The sequence below is a fragment of the Sturnira hondurensis genome, unplaced genomic scaffold, assembly GCF_014824575.4.
Source record: "Sturnira hondurensis isolate 20B ecotype Veracruz unplaced genomic scaffold, ASM1482457v3 Scaffold0020642, whole genome shotgun sequence".
NCBI lineage: Eukaryota > Metazoa > Chordata > Mammalia > Chiroptera > Phyllostomidae > Sturnira > Sturnira hondurensis.
In genome coordinates this window covers 3,208,720-3,227,989 of record NW_028093273.1, presented here as the reverse complement: position 1 = coordinate 3,227,989, position 19,270 = coordinate 3,208,720, and the positions used below count along the sequence as shown (strand labels likewise).

Genomic DNA, 19,270 nt, shown 5'->3' with positions numbered 1-19,270 from the left:
TCCCCCTTTTATTGTTTTTCTCTTTAGCTCTTATCACCGTTTAATACAGGATGTATTTTCCCTTGTTTATTTGTCCCTTGTGCTGGTGTGTAAGTCCTGTGAATGCAGCGGCTCTTGTGTTTCCATGGCTCTTAGACTGTTGCTTGCCATGTGGTAGTCTTTTTTAAAATTAAGGTACTAGGGTCATATGCAGTTGTAGAAAATAATGCAGAGAGTCCTCATACACCATATTTATGTTTCTGGTGGCTGCTGTCACAAATTATTGCCAACTTGATGGCTTAAACATTAGAAATTTACTCTATCACTGCTTTGGAGTCCAGAAGTCAGAGGTCAAGGTGTCAGCAGGACAGCCCTCCTTCTGGAGGGAAGAATTTGCACCTTGCCTCTCGCACTTTCTGCTGGTAGCTGCAGGCATTTCTCGGCTTGTGGTTGCATCACTTAAGTCTCTGCCCTCATCTTCATATCACCTTCTCCTCTGTGTGTCTTATCTCCTTCTGCCTCTCTTATGAAGACACTTGTGGTGACATTCAGACCCCTCCTAGATAGTCCAAGATTATCACTTCATCTCAAAATCCTTCAGTTAATCACATCTGCATGGATTTGACATTCAGAGATAATATAAAATAACATTCAGAGATCCCAGGGTTTCAAGTCTGTATCTTTGGGAACCACCATTCAAACCACTGTACTTTGCCCAGTTTCCTCAATGCTAACATTTTGTAAAACCATAATACAGTATCACAAGCAGGATATTGACATTGACATAACCCACTGATTTTATTCAGATCCTCCCATTTGACTTTTACATATTTGCTTGTATGTGCACTAATCCCATACAATTTTATCAGGTTTATTTTTGTGTACCCACCACCACACTCAAGATACTAAACAATTCCAGCACCACAAAAACCTTGTGTTGCGCTTTTATAATTTATAACCACATCTACCTCCCTCTCATATAACCTCATTCTATATAATGTTGCTTTAAACACCCTCATATGTAGTATCTAAAATTGAGATATAATTTACATATTGTACAACACACCATATTAAGTGTGCGTTTCAGGTAGTTTCAGTATATATACAAGGTTGTGTGATCATCACCACTCTATAATCCCAGAACATTTTCATTACTGGAGAAAGAAGCCTTGTGCTTATGAGTGGTCACTCACCATTTCCCTCCCCTGCTCAGCCAGTAACAACTACTGTTCTCCCCATCTCTGTGGATTTGCCTATTCCAGACATTTCATGTAAAAGGAATCATACAATGTGTGGCCTCTTGTGGCTGAATTCTGTCACCTAGCATTAGGGTGCTTTCAACATCATCTACATTGTAGCATTACTGAGAACATTTTCATGTCCAGGTAATACTCCATTGTGTGGCTCTACCACCTTTGGTCACCTGTTCAGTGGCTGATGGGTGTTTGGATTATTTACAGTTTTTGATTTTTATGAATAGTGTTGTTAAGAACATTCATGTTTAAGTTTTGTGTGGGCATGTTTTCAGTTCTCTTGGATTTATAGTATTTAGAAGTGGAATTACTAAGTTGGTCTGATAAACTCTAAGTTTTTGAAGAACTGCCAAAGTGTTTTCCATGGCAGCTGCACTATTTTACATCCCCACGAGCAAGAAATGTTTTTGATTTCTTTACATTCTAACACTAGATATTTTCCTTTTTTGCTTTTTAAAATATAGATAACCTATTATGTGTGAAGTAATATCTCATTGTGGTTTGATTTGCATTTCCAAGTGACTAATGATGTTGAACATTTTTTGTGTGCTTACTGACCATATATGTCTGTGTATGTGTGTGTATATATATATATATATATATATATATATATATATATATGCATGTATATGTGTCTTCCCTGCAGAAATGTCTGCTCAGATTCTTTTATATTTTAATTGAGTGGTTGTCTCTTTATTGTTGAATTGTAAGAGTTCTTTATATTCTGGAAACTAGATTGCATTTCCTCTTATTTGTGTTTTGTCTTAGCTTTCTTGATAGTGGTTTTTGATTAAGTCTAATTTATCCATATCTTTGGTTGCTTCAGCTTTTGGTGTCACATATAAGAAAGCATTATCTGCTCCAAGGCCATGAAGATTTATACCTATAGTTTCTTCTAGCTGAGTATAGTTTTATCTTCTAAATCCAGGTCTTTTATCCATTTTGATTAATTTTTGTATACGAAGAGAGGTTGGGTCCAAATTTCCAGCACCATTTGTGGAAAAGACTATTTTCCCCCACTGAAGGATTTCAATACCATTTTCCCCATCAACTGACCATAAATTCGAGTTTATTTCTGGACTCTTAGTTCTGTTCCATGGTTTTGCATGTCCATCCTTGTGCCAATAACACAGTTTTGGTTACTGTAGCTTTGCAGTAAGTTTTGAAATCAGGAATTGTGAGTCGTCTTTGTTCTTCTTTTTTGAGATTGTTTAGGTATTCTCTGAGACACTTGAATTTCCATATGAATTATTTAGGATCAGTTTGCCAATTTCTGCAAAAAAGACAGCAGAGACTTTGATAGGGATTGTATTGAATCTATGGATCAACTTGGAGATTATTGTCATTTTAACAGTATTAAGTCTCTCAGTCTCTGAAAATAGATGTCTTTCTATTTATTTAGGTCTTTCATTTATTTAAATGATGTTTTGTAGTTTTCAGTATATGTATTCTTTTCTTAATTTTATTCCAGGTATTTTATTATTTTTGGTGCTGTTATAAATGTTTTAATTTCATTTTTGGATCGTGTATTGCTAATATATAAGAATACAACTAGTTTTTGTTTATTGACCTAGTATTATGCAACCTGACCAAATTTGTATATTATCTAGTAGCTGTTTTGTGGATTCATTAAGATTTATACAGGTGGTTTTACTTCTCTCTTTCTGATCTGCATGCCTTTTGTTTCTTTTTCTTGCCTAATTGCCTTTGCTAAAACCTTGAGTGCATTGTTGAATAGAAGTGCCAGTGTTAGGTGGAGGTGGACAAGGTGGGAAAAGTGGAGGACGTCTCTAACAGTGTCAATGATAGCAAAAAAGAGAAGAATACATTGTTTGCTGTTACTGGATTGAGTGTTCTAGAGATGTCTTTTAGGGCCAGTAAGCTATAATGTTGTTCAAGTCTTCTTCCTTGCTGATCCTCTGTTTGGTATCCATTATTAAAATAAGTACTATTAGTAAGTTGTCTTTTTCTCTTATAGAGACTTACTTTTATTGGTCTGTTTGTGGTTGCTATAAGTTAATATTGTACCATTTATTTTTATATTTTTATTTTCTTTACGGTTGTTCAAGTACAGTTCTCTCCATTTTCCTCACTCCATTCCCCCCCACCCCAGCCATCCCCATCTCCTACCTTTGATCCTAGCCCTTTTTCTCTTTTCAATTCTGTCAGTTTTCGCTTTGTATATTTACAGGCTTTACTGTTAAGTACTTGCATGTTTACAGTTTTTCTGTCTTTGTGGTGTATTAACCCTTTTCTCATGATAAATTGTCTTTGTGTTTAATAAGAATTTTTTCTTTAATTTTGTTATCTTACTATAACTATTCCAGCTCCTCTTTAGTTATAGTTTACATGACTCTAAAAAAAATCTTTTTTCTATTGTTTTACATTCAACTTATTTGTGTCTCTGACTTCAAAGTGAGCTACTTACAAACAGCATATACAGAGTCCGGCACAAATAATGCCCCTTTTTTATTACAGACTCTTCTATTACAAAATCCTAAGTATGTAAATCATAAGTATGTTATTCATAACATAACAATATCACACTCAAGCACACCATATGACATTTTAAGTGAAATGTTCAAATTAAAACTATAAGTTATTACAGCCATATTATTACCCTACCAACCATACTCAGGCAGGCATTACTTCTGCCAGACCCTGTATATGACTGGAGTCTATTTTTATCAATTTTGCCAATCTCTGCTTTTAATCAGAAATATTAATACTATGCATGTATATATGTCTGTATATGTGGATACATTACGTGGTAAGGTATATTTATGTAATAAATTAATATTTATTGAATGCATGAATATTTGTTGAATTAAAGAACAAATGTACCATTCTCATGTAGGTTCATAAATTAAAAATGTTAAATAAAATATTAAAGTACCAAGTTCAGTGATGCATATATGTATTTCAAACAATATATATTAAGGCCAAGTAAAACTGTGAGGGATCTGAGGATATTTGAACATTAGAAAACCATATAATGAGATTTATAGCATTTAGAATGAAGAAAATAAGCCATGTGGTCACAGCAATGATCAGGAAAGAAAAAAATCTTATTTAAATCTATTGCCCATTCAAGATTTTCAGGAACAGTAACAATAACCAAGAAATGACTGTAAGCAAACTTAAAAGTAGAAATGAACTCCCTTGGCTTGACAAAAGATGTGTTTAAAAAACAAAACAGCCAACTGGTGTAGCTCAGTGGATTGAGCGCCAGCCTGCAAACCAAAGGGTCACCAGTTCGATACCCAGTCAGGGCAAATGCCTGGGTTGTAGGCCAGGCCTCCTGTAGGGGGTGCATGAGAGGCAACTGCATATTGGTCTTTTTCTCATTTTCCTTGCTCCCCTTCTTTAAAAATTAAAAAAATTAATAAAATCTTTGAGAAAATGTTGCTAATGTCTGTACTTCTTGGAGAACTCTTAGAGGCTTTTTCTTTTATATTAGGAATAAAAAGGGATGCCTGAAAACCTCTGTTATACTTAGCATTGTACTGGAAGAACTAGATAGCATCAGAGGAAAGGAAAAAGAATTTAAAGTTTTTAAATCAGAAAAGAAAAAGCAGTAGTCGTCATTTCCTGATTTTTCTGATCTACAAAGTCTAAGAGTTGCTATAAACAAATTTCTTTGCAGTTCTACATTTTTCTAAAGAATTTACATTATTTGTGGCATAAAGACAAATTTTGAAAAAGAAGTGGTATAGTAGTCTTAATTTATCCAAAAGAAAAATTTTTAGTAACTGCATTTTAAAGACTACTTACCAATCTTTGAATATTTTTTAAAATCAAGTTATGTTTTTTTCCCTCTAGGGCTACAGAGACTTCGGATGAAGTGCAGAGTCTGCGACCCCCTAGGTTCTTTAATGAAGATGGAGTTATTCGACCTTACAGGTTGAGAGATGGTACTGGAAATCAAATGTTACAGGTGCGTAAATTAAGTTAAAATTAATTTAGTCAAGTTAGCTTTATTAAATGTCATTGTATAATATTTTAATATGTATTAGATTTTTTTAACTTCTTTATGATTTGCTTAATTACATTTTTAAGTTGCTTATATTTAATTAGGTTTTAATGTACATTTATTTACTATGAGATTTTTTTTTCTTTTTTACAGGCATCAAAAAGTTTGATATGAAAAGAGTTAATGCATGACTTTGCAAGTGAAAGCCAACAGTAGATTGTAGTCTTAAAATTTACAAACTACGTACAGCTGTTTCAGTGTTTTAAATACAAAGAAAAACTTTTGCTTTGGTAACTTTTATATAGGATTTTTAGTGAATCTGATCTTTTCATAGGTTATTCTTAGTTCTGTGTTGGATTTGGTAGATTTGTTGAAAGCCATTGTGCCTATATTCCCTCATAGTTGGTGGTACTTTGTAGCCAATTAGACCATTTTGTTTTGGGGCGCTTCATTCTCTTTATCAAGCTAGTAGGAGCTTTTATGCCTAATATAATTCTCATGTCCAATTAGACATGGATAAGGAGAAAAATCAGTACCATTACAATTCAAATTCCTGGGTTCGTGTGTTTTTCTTTTGAAGGTGCTCAAGTGGCCAAAACCCTCTTTCTGCTTTATGCTTCTATAGTCTTTATGCTTCTATAGTCTTTATGCTTCTGTAGTTTAAAACCTTGTGGAATTTGATAAGTAGTTCACAAGAAAGCCCAACACGTTTTAGTGAGGAAAATTGGCTTTTGGAACAATAGACAGTTTGGTGGTAGAATATTGTATCTGTTCAGATTACTTTCTTATTAGTGAATTGGACTTTTGAAAAATCTGGATTATGGCATAGGTAATATACATCATAATAGGTTTTACCATTTTAAAGTGGTTTGTGTGGTTTAGATGTAGAATACTAAATTAAATTATTTTTGAAAACAAGGAATTATTATGCTGTACAGACTTGGAAATATTCAGGGTAGTAATATACTGTGGGAATATGACCCTTTATAGCCTTGAAATTTTAAATATTGTCATATTTGAAGTGATAAAGATCAATAAAACTCTATTATTTTGCTCACTGCATGCAGAGCATATAATTTTGCATAAAATGTACTTTCATCTAATGTAGTAAAACATAACCGTTGAATTAATGTGTGATATTTAGTAAAGTGATTTGATACTGTGTTTAAAATATTCTTTAAGTCATTAACATGATGCTGTGTTGAGATGGAACTGGCAATCGAGTGGGAGGCTGTGCTGTCCTGGGCATTTGGTACAGTCCTTGCAGTGGCAGTGTGTCGTTCCGTGGGAGGGGGGAATGTTGCAGAACTCACCTATGCCTCTCATCCACTTGAAACATACCTTTCTACTCGGTACTTGCCTCCCTTTTCAGAACACAACAGGTCACTAACATTTTACTAAACTGAATAGTTATCACATCTTACTAAACAACTAAAAATAGTTAAGAAACTGTTTTGATAACCTTAATATAAGTTAGAATGAATAAATAAGAATTTAGAAATACATCATCATTATTAGAAAACAGATTATGTATTAGAATACATTTAAAAAGCCGTGAGATAATAGATGTTTCTCAGGGTTGATAACTTGATTTCACTGATGAGTAACTATTGTACATCTTCATTAATTGTTTTATGAAGCTTTAAACTTCGGGATTTAAAAATCAGAATGTTTGATTACATTTTTAAAAATATGTATATTATTTTAGTAGGCCAGTCTCTGCATTTATTAGTAAAAGAGCCATTTAACTGACTGAAAACTCATAATCCTTCTTGGCTATTATTTGTTTTTAACAAGAAAATTAAACACAGTATTAGCCAGAATACCTAGACAATTTACCAGATGCCTTAGGATGTTCGCGATTAACGTTATTCTTTTATGGGTATCAGAACTGGGTTGTTGCTTTGGTGGTTACAGTGCTTCTTTCGATCAAAACTCTATTGTACTGTCAACAAAAACTTTAAAATATATGAATACTGTGGTAAAGAGATGACATAGAAACAGGATGTAAAATCTTATCAGTTTAGATTTAACCGTGATACCCTTAGAAAGTGTTTAATACTTAAAAATGTTTCTCCTTTTATTTTTTAATTTTCTAAAAATAGTGCTCTGTGTTTACTAAATTATGTATGCCCCTATATAATTATTAAATGTAAATATACCTTCATTGTGTAGCTTTCTATCTAGGAAGTAGCACATTATTCTAGTGCTTCCTAGTGGTCAATCAAATTTCCTACTAGAGAAATAGGATATTTCTAATATATCCCTGGAATACTTCATTGGTATCACCAGACTATTCTATACATTGAATGTAGCAGCCAGTAGAGTCTAATCTTAGTCTATTAAGTTATGGGAGATTATATCCATAACTACTGTCCTACTCAGCTGAAATGTCTGCTTCAAAATTATTCTGATTCCTTGAACATCCTATAAGTTTACATGTTTTCCAAGGAATTTGTCATTCGTAACTAACATTGTGCTTCTTTCTCCTTCCGACATGCTTACAGAAAATTCAGGTCCGCAGGGAATGGATTATGGCTCACAGTAGCGATGATGATGATGATGATTAGTCAGAACTCAGATGTTCAAGTTCATACGTTGCTTGTCCTTTTATTTAAAATATTTCATTAATATGTTTTGTATGACTGCTACCGTAACACTCATGTGCCCATTTTTAGTGAATCAAAATACTTTTCCTTTTCAAAATGTTTTTCTACACCATATCAAAAAGCAAAATAATTGCATTATTTAAGCACAGAGAAATGTATTTTATATCCAAAATATGGCATATTATATATGATAGAATTTGTTTGTATATATTTTGTAGTTTTGTAATACAGTTTATCTTTAAAGTTTAAAGTTAAACTTAAGTTTTTTGTTGATGTTAACTGGCTTTACCTTATCTTAAATTATCTATTTATTAGCAAAACTTCATTTTTAATGTTCCTTGTACATGTTTTGGGCTGTCACATAATGCCATTGTGTAAAAAAATAATAATAGCTAGCCAATATTTTGTCCTTCAGCATGTTAGAAGTATTTTTGTCAAATTTCTTTTAATAATAATAAATATGTAATTTGAAGCAATACAAATTTGTTGTTCTATTCTAAAGTCATATAGTTTGGACTATTATAAGGAACATTTATGATTTGTCATGGAAGTGATAATTTATAGTCTGTGAATGAAGAAAAGTGTTCTTTCATTTACTTTTTATTTTATTTTTTATACATAATATATATCATATCATACATATAGTAAAACAATGAACGAAGTTGGTTTTACAGTCATTATATTTACGTACTAACTTACATATCCATATGCTGTATTCCTATTATAAAATGATATAAATTAATTCAGGACAGAGAATTTTTATTGTAAGTATAGTTTTTCTTGGTAATATTGGAAAAATGTTACCTGTGCCTCTATGAGCAAATTTTCATATTTTATGTACTGAAGGGTTTTATTTCTTATAATTTCTACCTACTGAACCTGTCTAGTCCTATCCCGTTTGTTTATCAAAGTACTATTTTAAAAACCCCTCTAAAAATAGTGCTATGTTGTTTAATCCCTTTAGACTGCAGTGCTTTGGGATCAGCAAAGGGACATTTGACTTGGATTACATTATGCACTCTGTTAATAATGGACTCATGTTAGATTGCAGTAATTCCCTTGTTCAGTTTTTGACTTAATTAATGCAGCCCATGATTTTTGAATTTCTTCTAATTTCTTTTTAAAACTATATTGTACTGATCATGCTATTACAACTGTCCTGATTTTTCTCCCTTTGCACCCACCTACCCAGCACCCTCCACTTGAGCAATACCCCTGACCATTGTTCATGTCCATGGGTCATGCATATAAGTTCTTAAGTTTATCAAGATTTTATTTCTGTGAATCACTCTTTTCTCTTTCTTAGAAAATGATTGTTTAAAATTGAACTTACAGAAAGGGAAGCTAAAAAATGAGCAGCTCTTGAAATTACTACCTGCCTAGCTTTCATTCAAATTAAAAAGGAACCAAGGTTGTGTATACTAAGACTAAGAAATATGAGTCACAAAATACTTTAATTATTGTTTTCATCAAAGTAATTTTCTTACCTTTTTGGAATAAGTGAATAAATGAAGACAGTGTACATTGAAATAGTCACTACTTGTGTCAGAGACAATTTGTCACGCATCCACTGCTTTGTCACCCTCGGCCAAAATCAAAGCCCGCTGGTTTTGTTAGAAGCTGTAAAGAACACAGCCTGGTGTTATGTATTGTGTATGCTGGAGGAATGTGTTCCTTGGCTTCTATTCCCACTTTGCTAGGTACAACACTTTTCTAAAAGAAAACATGCTAAACTACTCGTTATATGAGTTTTCCTGTGGTTGGTCTGTGACACTTAACTCTATAGCATAGGTTCCATAAAGATCCTTAAGAATTTATCTGGAAAAAGTCCGGGATATTTCATCAGTGATTATCATTTTAATGAAAAGAAAATTGGAAGTAGGATTACATTTATTTAAAATGCCTTGAACAATGAAAAGATTTAAAACAACATTCTAGTAACTAGCAAACTTTGTTCTAGTGGTCTTAAGGATTCACTACTCTTGTTTTTAGCCCTTAGAAATGAAATATGTTCTTTGATAGTTTAATTGCCCTTTTCCCTTCTGTTCTCTGCCACTGGGAAGTATTCTTTTTAAACTTCTTTGACCACAGGTATTACTTTCTCAGTTTTTTAAAAATATTTTGTTCCTTTTTTTAGAGAAATGTTTGAGACTAAGGATAACATTATTTTACATCAGTATGTTCTTGATGGAGATTTAGGACCTGAACCAAATACCCTTCTTACTCCTCATCAAATATATAGAAAATGAGGTTTTTTCTTTTACACTGCAGTTTTCTTGATGGAGAAGTAGGGCCTGTACAAAAATACAGTCAAACCTCAGTTCCCAAACATCCTGGTTCTCAAACAGTTCTATTCTTGACCAAGTTGTCCAACGGCATTTCAGGTCTTGACTCCCTCCCCAACAGCCCTTTCACTCTGACACCTGCTCGAGCAGTCACACGCTGCTTGGGCGATTCAGTTCTCAAACAAATCACTTCTCGAAGAGTATTCCAGAATGAATTCAGTTCGACAACCCAGGTTCCCCTGTATCTTCTTATTCCTCAGCAAATGTACAAAAAAAAAGAGTTCAACTTTGAGACTTTAACAAGATGAGCAGATCTTTTGTTTATTAGTGGCTCTGTAAATAATTAAAACTTTAAAATGGAAGTATCCATTTAATAAGAAAGTCAAGTGAGAAAGCTGTGTTTGAACGAATATGTAATACCATTCCTTCCCATGTCCTTTAACTTTATTTATAATCAAACTTCTATGTGATCTGTGTCTTAATACAGAAAAAAGAGTTTTCCCTAAGGAAAACTAATCACTCATTTTCTGTTTTGTTTGTGTCTACTTGCTACTTGAGTAACATACTGAAAACTGGCAGGAAGAAAATTTTACATGAAATTGTGGATACCCATCACCATAGATATGTTTGTAAGAGCCTGTAAGTAAAATGAATTAGTGCTCACATCGCAGATAGATAACAAATGTAAATCCAGAACAATAGTGCCAACTTCAATATTCCTTACAGAAAAGGAAGTCAGAATAAATTTGTTTGTTTATATTTAAAATAATCAGGATTTTATAAATTTTACTTTTTGAAATAGTTCAAAACACCTATCATTGATACAGTGTTGAGTGTTGATTTTATGACATGTCACTAAAATTTGCAGATGGAGCCTCATTGATTTGTGACTGGAACATCAGTGGTCAGCATGACATACATGCTGCTGTATTTACGTCCAAAGGCCCCACACACTGCAGAATGGAGACTGCTGTAGTAGCAGCTGCTGTATTCTGTCTACTTTAAGCCCTGTGGTGACATGGTGCATCACACTTTTCTGTATCAATGAGAGGACTAGAGACCACCATTCAAAATTTTATTTGAGACGTTTTCTCTACTGCCCCTCCAATCCTCTGTTTTTTGTTTTATATATTTAATTGCAAACTTAAAATTTCATAGTCCAAAAATATTGAAGGTCCTGTGGAGTCTAAATAAGATACACAGATTATTCATTGATATCAAGTAATACTTATGATGGATATATAAAAAGAATGTCTATTTTATTTCATTTTCAGTTACAGTTTACCTTCAGTATTCATTTCTGTTGGTTTTAGGTGTGCAGTATAGTGGTTGGACAGTCATGTACTTTACAAAGTGTTCCCTCAATATTTCCAGGACCCACCTGGTACCACACAGGGTTATTATACTGTTAATGACTATATTCCCTGTGCTGTACTTTACATCCCTGTGACTGTTTCATAACTGCCAGTGTGTACTTCTTAATCCCTTCACCTTTTTTCCCAGTTCCCCAACCTCCCTCCCCTCCGGCAGCCATCATTCTGTTCTCTTTATGAGTCTGTTTTGTTTCTATTTTGTTGGTTCATTTATTTTGTTCTTTAGATTCCACATATAAGTGAAATAATATGATATGTGTCTTTCTCTGACTGACTTACTTCACTTAGCATAACACCCTTTAGGTTCATCCATACTCTCACAAATGGTAAGATTTCATTCTTATTTTTTATATAGCCAAGTAATATTTCATTGTATATTTACACCAAAACTTTTTTGATCCACTCATCTATTGATGGGCACTTGGGTTGCTTTCATTTCTTGGCTGTTGTAAATAATTCTGCAGTAAACATAGGGGTGCATATATAAAAGAATGTCAATATTATTTGTTATTCTGTTCCTGCACCTTTGAGATACATGGAGACCAATTAAAAATATTTAGATGATTTTTTATCTCAGTGAATGAATGAGTTCATAAAGTAGAGTGAGTACAAGTAGTACTATGCAAAACATAGGAGATATGAAATCAAAGAAAAATAAAATACATGATTTTAAATAAGTCTCTTAGGAAATTAGAATAATTTATGATTATCATATCTAGGGGTTCATAGATTTTTTGTTTTAATGTGGTAGACCATTTTCATGTCCATAATTCTTTCTCAATCATTGTGATGAATTTATTTAGCAGTTATTTCATATTGACTCATATATATATATATACATACATATATATATATATATAGCAACAGTGTACCTCCAATATTATTTTAAATAAATATTTGATAATTTTATAAAATTTGTTTTTAATGTAACCTTCATTGCATATGTATATTCTGAACAGTGAAATGGTAACAGAAACATCTACTAAATTGTATTATGCCATTCCTCTGTATCTTAGGTATGGCTACATATTTGAACAGTCAGAATACTATAATCATTACTTGTGTTTGAAAAAAGTCAGAGATTAAGCTAAATATATCCCTCTTAACTAGACATGCTTGTTTTTGTACCATAGTAACTTATTAATAACCTGTTAACTACATATGTCTACAAAGATTTTCTGAATATATTCTTTAAAATGTGAGGTTTCTATTAAGTTAAAAATTTACGCACTCATACTTCCATGGAAAAAGCTAAATTCTTGTTATGAATGAGTTAGCTAATATTCTCAATCTACAATTTTAGTATTTTACAAGAGGCATGAACATTTTCAAAAATTAAAGTAGATTATGTTCTACATTGTTAAAGAAATATATGCTTAGCAAAGTTATCTTTTTCCCTCCACCATTGATGATGTATTTCCTTTTTGAATTGTTTATGTATGTGATTTTGATCCAAATATATAAATGTCTGTTATATATTTTTACTGTGAACTTTTATAAACAAAATTATTAACTTGTAAAGATTTTTAAAATGACCTATGTATAGATTCATCTCCAACATGGAGAGCCTGATTTTTATTTCCAGAATGCACAAATAGCCAACAAAACCTTTCCTTTATTTTTATAGCTGATTTTTCTTACAGAAGATTTTTTGTTTTTGATTGAACATATTTCTACCTTTGATTCTATGTGTTTTAAAAAAATTTCTGCCCCTTAAAATGTGTGTGTGTGTATGACCCTTGTCTTCTTCCTTCATTGTATACTAGTATTGATAGCTGGGTTGTCCAATGGGGATAGTGTATTCTTATCCATTTCAGATATTTTTAAATTCTATCTGTGCTGTTTTTTAATCTTGTGCTTCTCTTAGAGATACCATAGTTGCCATGATGTAAGTTTTTGTAGAAGGGAGGCTGTTTTCGTTGTTGTATATTTCTTTTCTTTCAGAAATGACAGATGTTTAGAATTAGCTTCAAACACTGCCATAATTGCAGTCGGACGATAACTGCCTTCACCCGCGTGGCCTTCCCCTTTCCTTCTGGAGGAGAATCACAGCTGTCTGGAGAAAGGGCTTCCCATAGGCAGTCAGATCACCAGAGTAGTGACTCAACTCTTCCTGGCTTCCTCCGAAATTTTGAGTAAGTGCATAAGAACTAGGAGACAAAGGCTTATTGGATTTCACTCTTCATTTTGGAACGCTTCCTGTCCAGAACCATACTTCTGAATGGGATGAGAAAAGTGAAGAGAGCCAAATTCTATTTTCCAGGCAATGAGAGTTCTTAGCATCTCAGATAAAGCAGATCAAATGGAAATGGAGATTACTTATCCAGCTTGGATTAAATTGCTATACCTCATTTATTAGTTTAACTGAAATCTCTTGGAGAGTCTTTGGCACATCATTTTCAAAAGTTCGTACTTTTAAATATTTAGTAATAGGTCACACTAACTTTATTTTGTCCTGATAGAGTGATTCACCCCACTTAGAATCCTCCAGTATTCCCTTAAAATCCTTTTTTTTTTTTGCGTAAGGCTTTGAAATTATATCTTTTTTTTTTTTGAGGCAGTAGTTCCACTTATGGGAGGTTCCAGTTTTCTCTTTGTCTCAAGTGGAAAATGGAATTTTTAATTCTCTTTCTAAATCAGTAACTTGAATGAGATTAATTTCATTCCTAATTCTTTTCCAAAAAGTTGTCATCATTGCATTTCTTAAATATATTAAGGAAGGATAAATACTATTAAAATAGAAAAGTTAGTACATTTAACTTTAAAAGAAATCCTGAAATGTTAGGCTCAAGTAGATTCAACTTGAGTCTTTCTTTCTTCATACTGCAGTTGTACAAATGGGGCTAAAACTCTGCAGTCGGTATTAGTTTTGAGGATTTTTAGCCTTTATTTAGCTAATGGTGCTAAATTGTAACCTGGGACTCAACCCAGGACTTCTCTACTGATGTGTTAAAGCTTTGCCTTATAACTTTGCCTGGTTACTTTGAAAAGCACTAAAATTCTCAGCAGAAGTTGAGTTGGTAAAGCTAAATCAGATTTTTTTATAACAGCACTACCATGGTGTTGTTAGAAGACTTTAGTGTAAGTATGAAAAATGTATTGTGTTTATTGGCCAAATGTCCTATGAAAATTCAATTTCATACACAATTAGATTGCAGGCCTCTTTCATTCATCTAAAAACAAAATTTAATGTAATCAGTGAAAGGAAGCACCTTGTATACTTTTCTCAGTTAAGAGTCTTTAGTTATAAATTCAAATGAATTGCTATTCTGTTGTAGTTACTATGGACGATGATACTAATGAACTTAGTGCCAACTTTTCAGTGAAAATTAACCCTAAAGAACCCTATAGGAAGCAATGCGGAGAAATGTACATTTAGATATTTTGTGGTACTTTGGATCTAGGTAGTTTTTTTAGTTAGAAATTTCATGAGCCTACATTGTTGGAATACAGGTATGGGTGACTGGATATTTCATGTAAAGTTAACCTTTCTGGAAAAAAATTGCCAGGCTAGTTTCAATTTTAAAGTTTCCAAAAGAGTAAATGTATAATTATATATGTGTAATTTAATTTTTCCTGGATGATTTGGTAGTTTATATGAATACAAAGAAAAATTGTAATGTCACATACTTATTTTTTACAAGTATTTGTTAAACTCCTATTAGTTATGTATTAGACACTCTTCTGGGTCTTAAGGTTATAGCTCTGAAGAGAGTGGTCAAGATTACTTCTCATGTTGTGAGATTATAATAATAATGAACTTTATTGTTCTGGTGATTGGGAATAAAACACATGCCCTATTAGAGTCCAGTCCTATAGTGTTGGATCTTCACAGTCTCATTCCCAGTTGTTGATTAGCTGCTACATGTGAGGCTTTAAAGAACTGTGGGGATTGAGAGACACATAAGATATGCCCGATTTTCCAAAGAGATAGTGATCCCCAGGTAGTACATGAAATTGAAGCCTTGCAAGAGGCAGGAGGCAGCTTGTGGGATATCGGAACTCATGTTCTAGTGAGTTGTAAAAGTGGAATGCCAGTGCATCTACTGGAATCTATGCAGTTCTTCTACGCGCATCTTAACAATAAAATTGACTGGGATGTAGCAGGACCCTGTTCCTCAGGGCCTGGATTCTGGAACCAAGTAAAGGAGTTCCGTGCCAGCCTTTCCTTTTATTAGCTGTATAATATTCTACTATGCTTGTCTGACCTCAGTTTTCAGGTGGTAAAATAGAGGTAGTCACAGCACCTAACAGTACCTTGATGTTGAGATACATAATACCTAGAGTCGCCTAGTGGTTTTGTGGAGATTAAAACAAGTAATGTATATGATTATTAATACAATGCCTATTAAAAACCTGTTGTTGTTATATTTTTATTATTCCAGATGGATACCAATTGATTCTAACTCCTGGTCATCATTTAAATAATTCTATATTCCTCATTTGTCTCCTCTTCACCAAAATAAACGCATCATTCAATCATATCCTTCTTTTTTCTTTGTAGATTAATAGAATAATTTAGTTAAAATTCCAGGACAGTTTTCACACACTAATTGTTGAGCAGTAGAAACAATAAAGCCTCAATTATTTGGACTGCTCTGAATTATATAGTATTTTATAAATGCTGTTTTCAAATATATATGGTATTATGGGTCATAAATGTTACTCATAGAGGTTCTGCTGGAAGTGTGTTAGAGAGTCTTATAAACTACTCATTTACACTATTACTCTAACCAACCTCTCTGGCCCTTTTCCTAGAATATGTTAGGTAGGTTGATTACTGGTCTGTTGTTGTCAGTGCACATGTTATGTCATGAATATAATACTTTCCTTTTTCTAGACGGCTTTAGATGAACCAGTTGATGACAGTTCACCTTTCTTAAGAAAGAGTTTATTTTATTTGATTTTATGTCAGAGGGTTATCCTGAGCTTTCCTGCACCCTCTGAACAGTGAGCATAAGTTTATAGTTTGGCTGACAAATGAAACAGATTATTGTCATGGGCAGAGACAAAGGTGCGGGGGATTAAGGGCTAATTCCTCTTTAGATTTGGTAAAAGTCGATAAGATTTGTTTGTTTTTTAACCAACTTGCCTCACAGAATAAGCTAAATATCCCTTTTGTGCTCTTGTTTATATTTATTCTGTTATATATATGTGAACTCAGTGAGCTTTGAGGTCAGGGCATCCCTGCTGGCACCAGTCATGCATGTTGGTTGAATGCCTGTTTTTCCTGGTGGTGGTCCTCAACGGTTTTCGTATTTGAAGAGAATTAGTAAACCATTTTTCATAACCCTTAATCATATAACTAAAGAAGTTATACTTATCAATTACATTTTTTCTAAAGATAGGATTGTTTTGAACAGGTTGTCTACGTCTTAAATAATTAAGAAATGGTAGCATTTAGTCTTTTCATTTACAGTTACCTGCCTGAATTTTGTTGGTTTTTCTTGCTTGATAGCATTCTTACTTTATCTTTCATCTTGATGAATTTTATTTTCCTTTTATTCCCCATGATCTTTTAAAAAATTAGTATTAATAAAATTTTGTTCTTGTCTTTAGCCAAATTGTGTTGCTACCCTTTATCCAATTGTCTTAAATATATTTAAAGCTAATATTAGCACTTTAAAATAAGCCCTTCGTATCTGCTGATTCCACCAACTACATACTGAATTGAATCCGAAATGTCAAACCCACAGCTATGGATGGCCAACTAGGGAACTTGGGTATTGCGAGTGTTTGGTACTGGGGCTGGGAGGAGAGGGTGTCCTGGAACTAATTTCCTCTGGATACTGAGGAACAGCTGGATATTGTTTGGGATTTAAACCTTCTGTGGTACTGATTTGTTCCTAATATCTATCTATTCATACTTTACTTGGTTTTTTTCCAGAAATATTTTTGTTATAGAACTTTGCTACTTCATACCTGTTGTGTGATTTGAGTTAGCACTGTTTTCTGCATAGTGGTTTCTAGCGTGTGTTCTCTTTCTAAAGCACTGGGGCAGATCTCTCAGGAAATACAGGTGTTAGTAGAGGCTAACCCTGACACAGGTGTCGTTCAAGTTCCTACTCTCTGTGTGTTTCTTAGTTTGTGATAAATTTTGTTTGGGTTTATTTATATCTGATAATTAAGGTCCGCATACTCATCTTTCCTAATGCAAAAGGAAAGATGCCAGTAACCTTTTGCTTAAATGTAGTGAATGCAGTTACCTTTGTGTTCCTGTTCACTTATTTAAGGAGATTCTTAAAAGTGATGGGTAATTCATATGTACTTTTTGTGAATGTGGAAAATTTTGCTTTTCCTTTAACATTATGGCATGTTAAATCAGGCTAACATATCTAAAGTACTGGATAGTACTTGATATTTCAGCCACAACATTAGATAGTTCCTAAATCTTGGTCCTTATGCAAAGGCTCTACATAGTGATTTTTAGCCCCCGGTTTTGCTAGTTCATTTATTTTACAGGGTATCACAAATTATTTTAGCAAAAACATTCATGTATGACATCTCTTTCAGATGGAGAAAGGTAGGATGCTAACAATAAACTATTTGGACCCTGTTACCCTAAAACAAACAAACAAGAACAGGCAGCCTAAGCTGCTTTATTTAGCAGCCAGCCTCAGCACCATGCAGCACCCGGGAGTATTGAAGCTACTTTTGAGGTAGCTATTTTGGGGGGAAATGTGTGACCTACACCATAAGAGGAGACATCATGGTATAGTGAAAGCACTGGAATTAGAAGTAAAGGAGCCACTCCACTGAGCCCACTTTTGCAACTGACAATATGTCCCCAAACAAGTCACTTAACTGCAGTCTAACCAAGCCATACAATGTGGTTGGGAAAATTGGATGGATCAGACAATTTATCTGATCCTCAGTTTCTTCATGTTTAAAAGTGAGTTTACAATAACATTCCTGCTGGTCTAAAATTGTGTGTGTGGGGGGTTCCCCTTAAAATAATATATAATGACATTCTGAAAAAAAATATAAAGCTTCATGTGAAGGGATGTTATAAAATCAAGTAAATAGGCAGGAAATTGTTACCAAAGCTTGATAATTGTAGACTCAGTTTACAGCATGATGGAAGCTGATGGCTGAAATATCACATTTTCTCCCATGCATCTGTGGGTTTTATTTCCAGAGTTTTAGCTTCTGCTTATGGTGCTGTTCTTCTTCCATATTCACATGTTTTAGTGGAGACTGACCAGAAAAATGTTGCTGTATGTGGAGGTATCTTTGACATTAACTCAAATATATCCATTCTATTAACAAAGAATGTAGTTCATTATTCAGAGTAGACTGTTTTGGGTCATTCATTCTTCAGGTGTTGCAGCTAAGGTGTTTGATGAACTCCAGAAAACATTGCAGAAGTGACTTTTTTGGATTTTTTTTAGCTTTTATTTATACCAAATGCTATTGTGACTATTGAAATTGGTTTAACTGCATATATGCACAGGTTAGATTTTATTTCAGTTTGGTCCGAAAAGTGGAAGGTGAAGAGAGGCAGGCTCAGCTGCAATGCCCAAACTTAACACAGTATTTAAATAGAAGCTAGGTACTGAGGTTAGGGGTAAACCATAGCTTTTCAGTCATTTAAAGGTTTTGATCTATTAATGGGGTGTATAGACTTGTGACTTCTAGTAGCAGTGATGTTCTGGAGATCAACATTTGTATTCTTGATTTTAAAACTTGACCATATAAAAAAAGAAAGTAAATACTTTTAAGCTAACTTATTTTCAGATAACCGCAAAACTGAAACAAAAGGAGGTAAAGTTCAATGTAAAGCTTTATTTCCACCCCC

At 33.4% G+C, this 19,270-nt stretch overlaps 1 protein-coding gene across 3 annotated transcripts in view; it reads left to right on the top strand.

Moving 5' to 3' along the window:
* Nucleotides 1-19,270, top strand: part of VPS13A (vacuolar protein sorting 13 homolog A) — a 213,835-nt gene that overhangs the window by 179,374 nt on the left and 15,191 nt on the right. The window contains exons 68-69 of one of the 3 annotated variants that reach the window (XM_037030343.1): nt 5,055-5,169; nt 7,713-8,884. In XM_037030343.1, the coding sequence (XP_036886238.1) occupies nt 5,055-5,169; nt 7,713-7,775 (178 nt within the window). In that variant the 3' untranslated portion in view covers nt 7,776-8,884. Of the gene's footprint in view, nt 1-5,054; nt 5,170-5,358; nt 6,266-7,712; nt 8,885-19,270 lie in introns of those variants that run through there. The other 2 variants (XM_037030344.1, XM_037030342.1) reach the window with 2 other exon arrangements.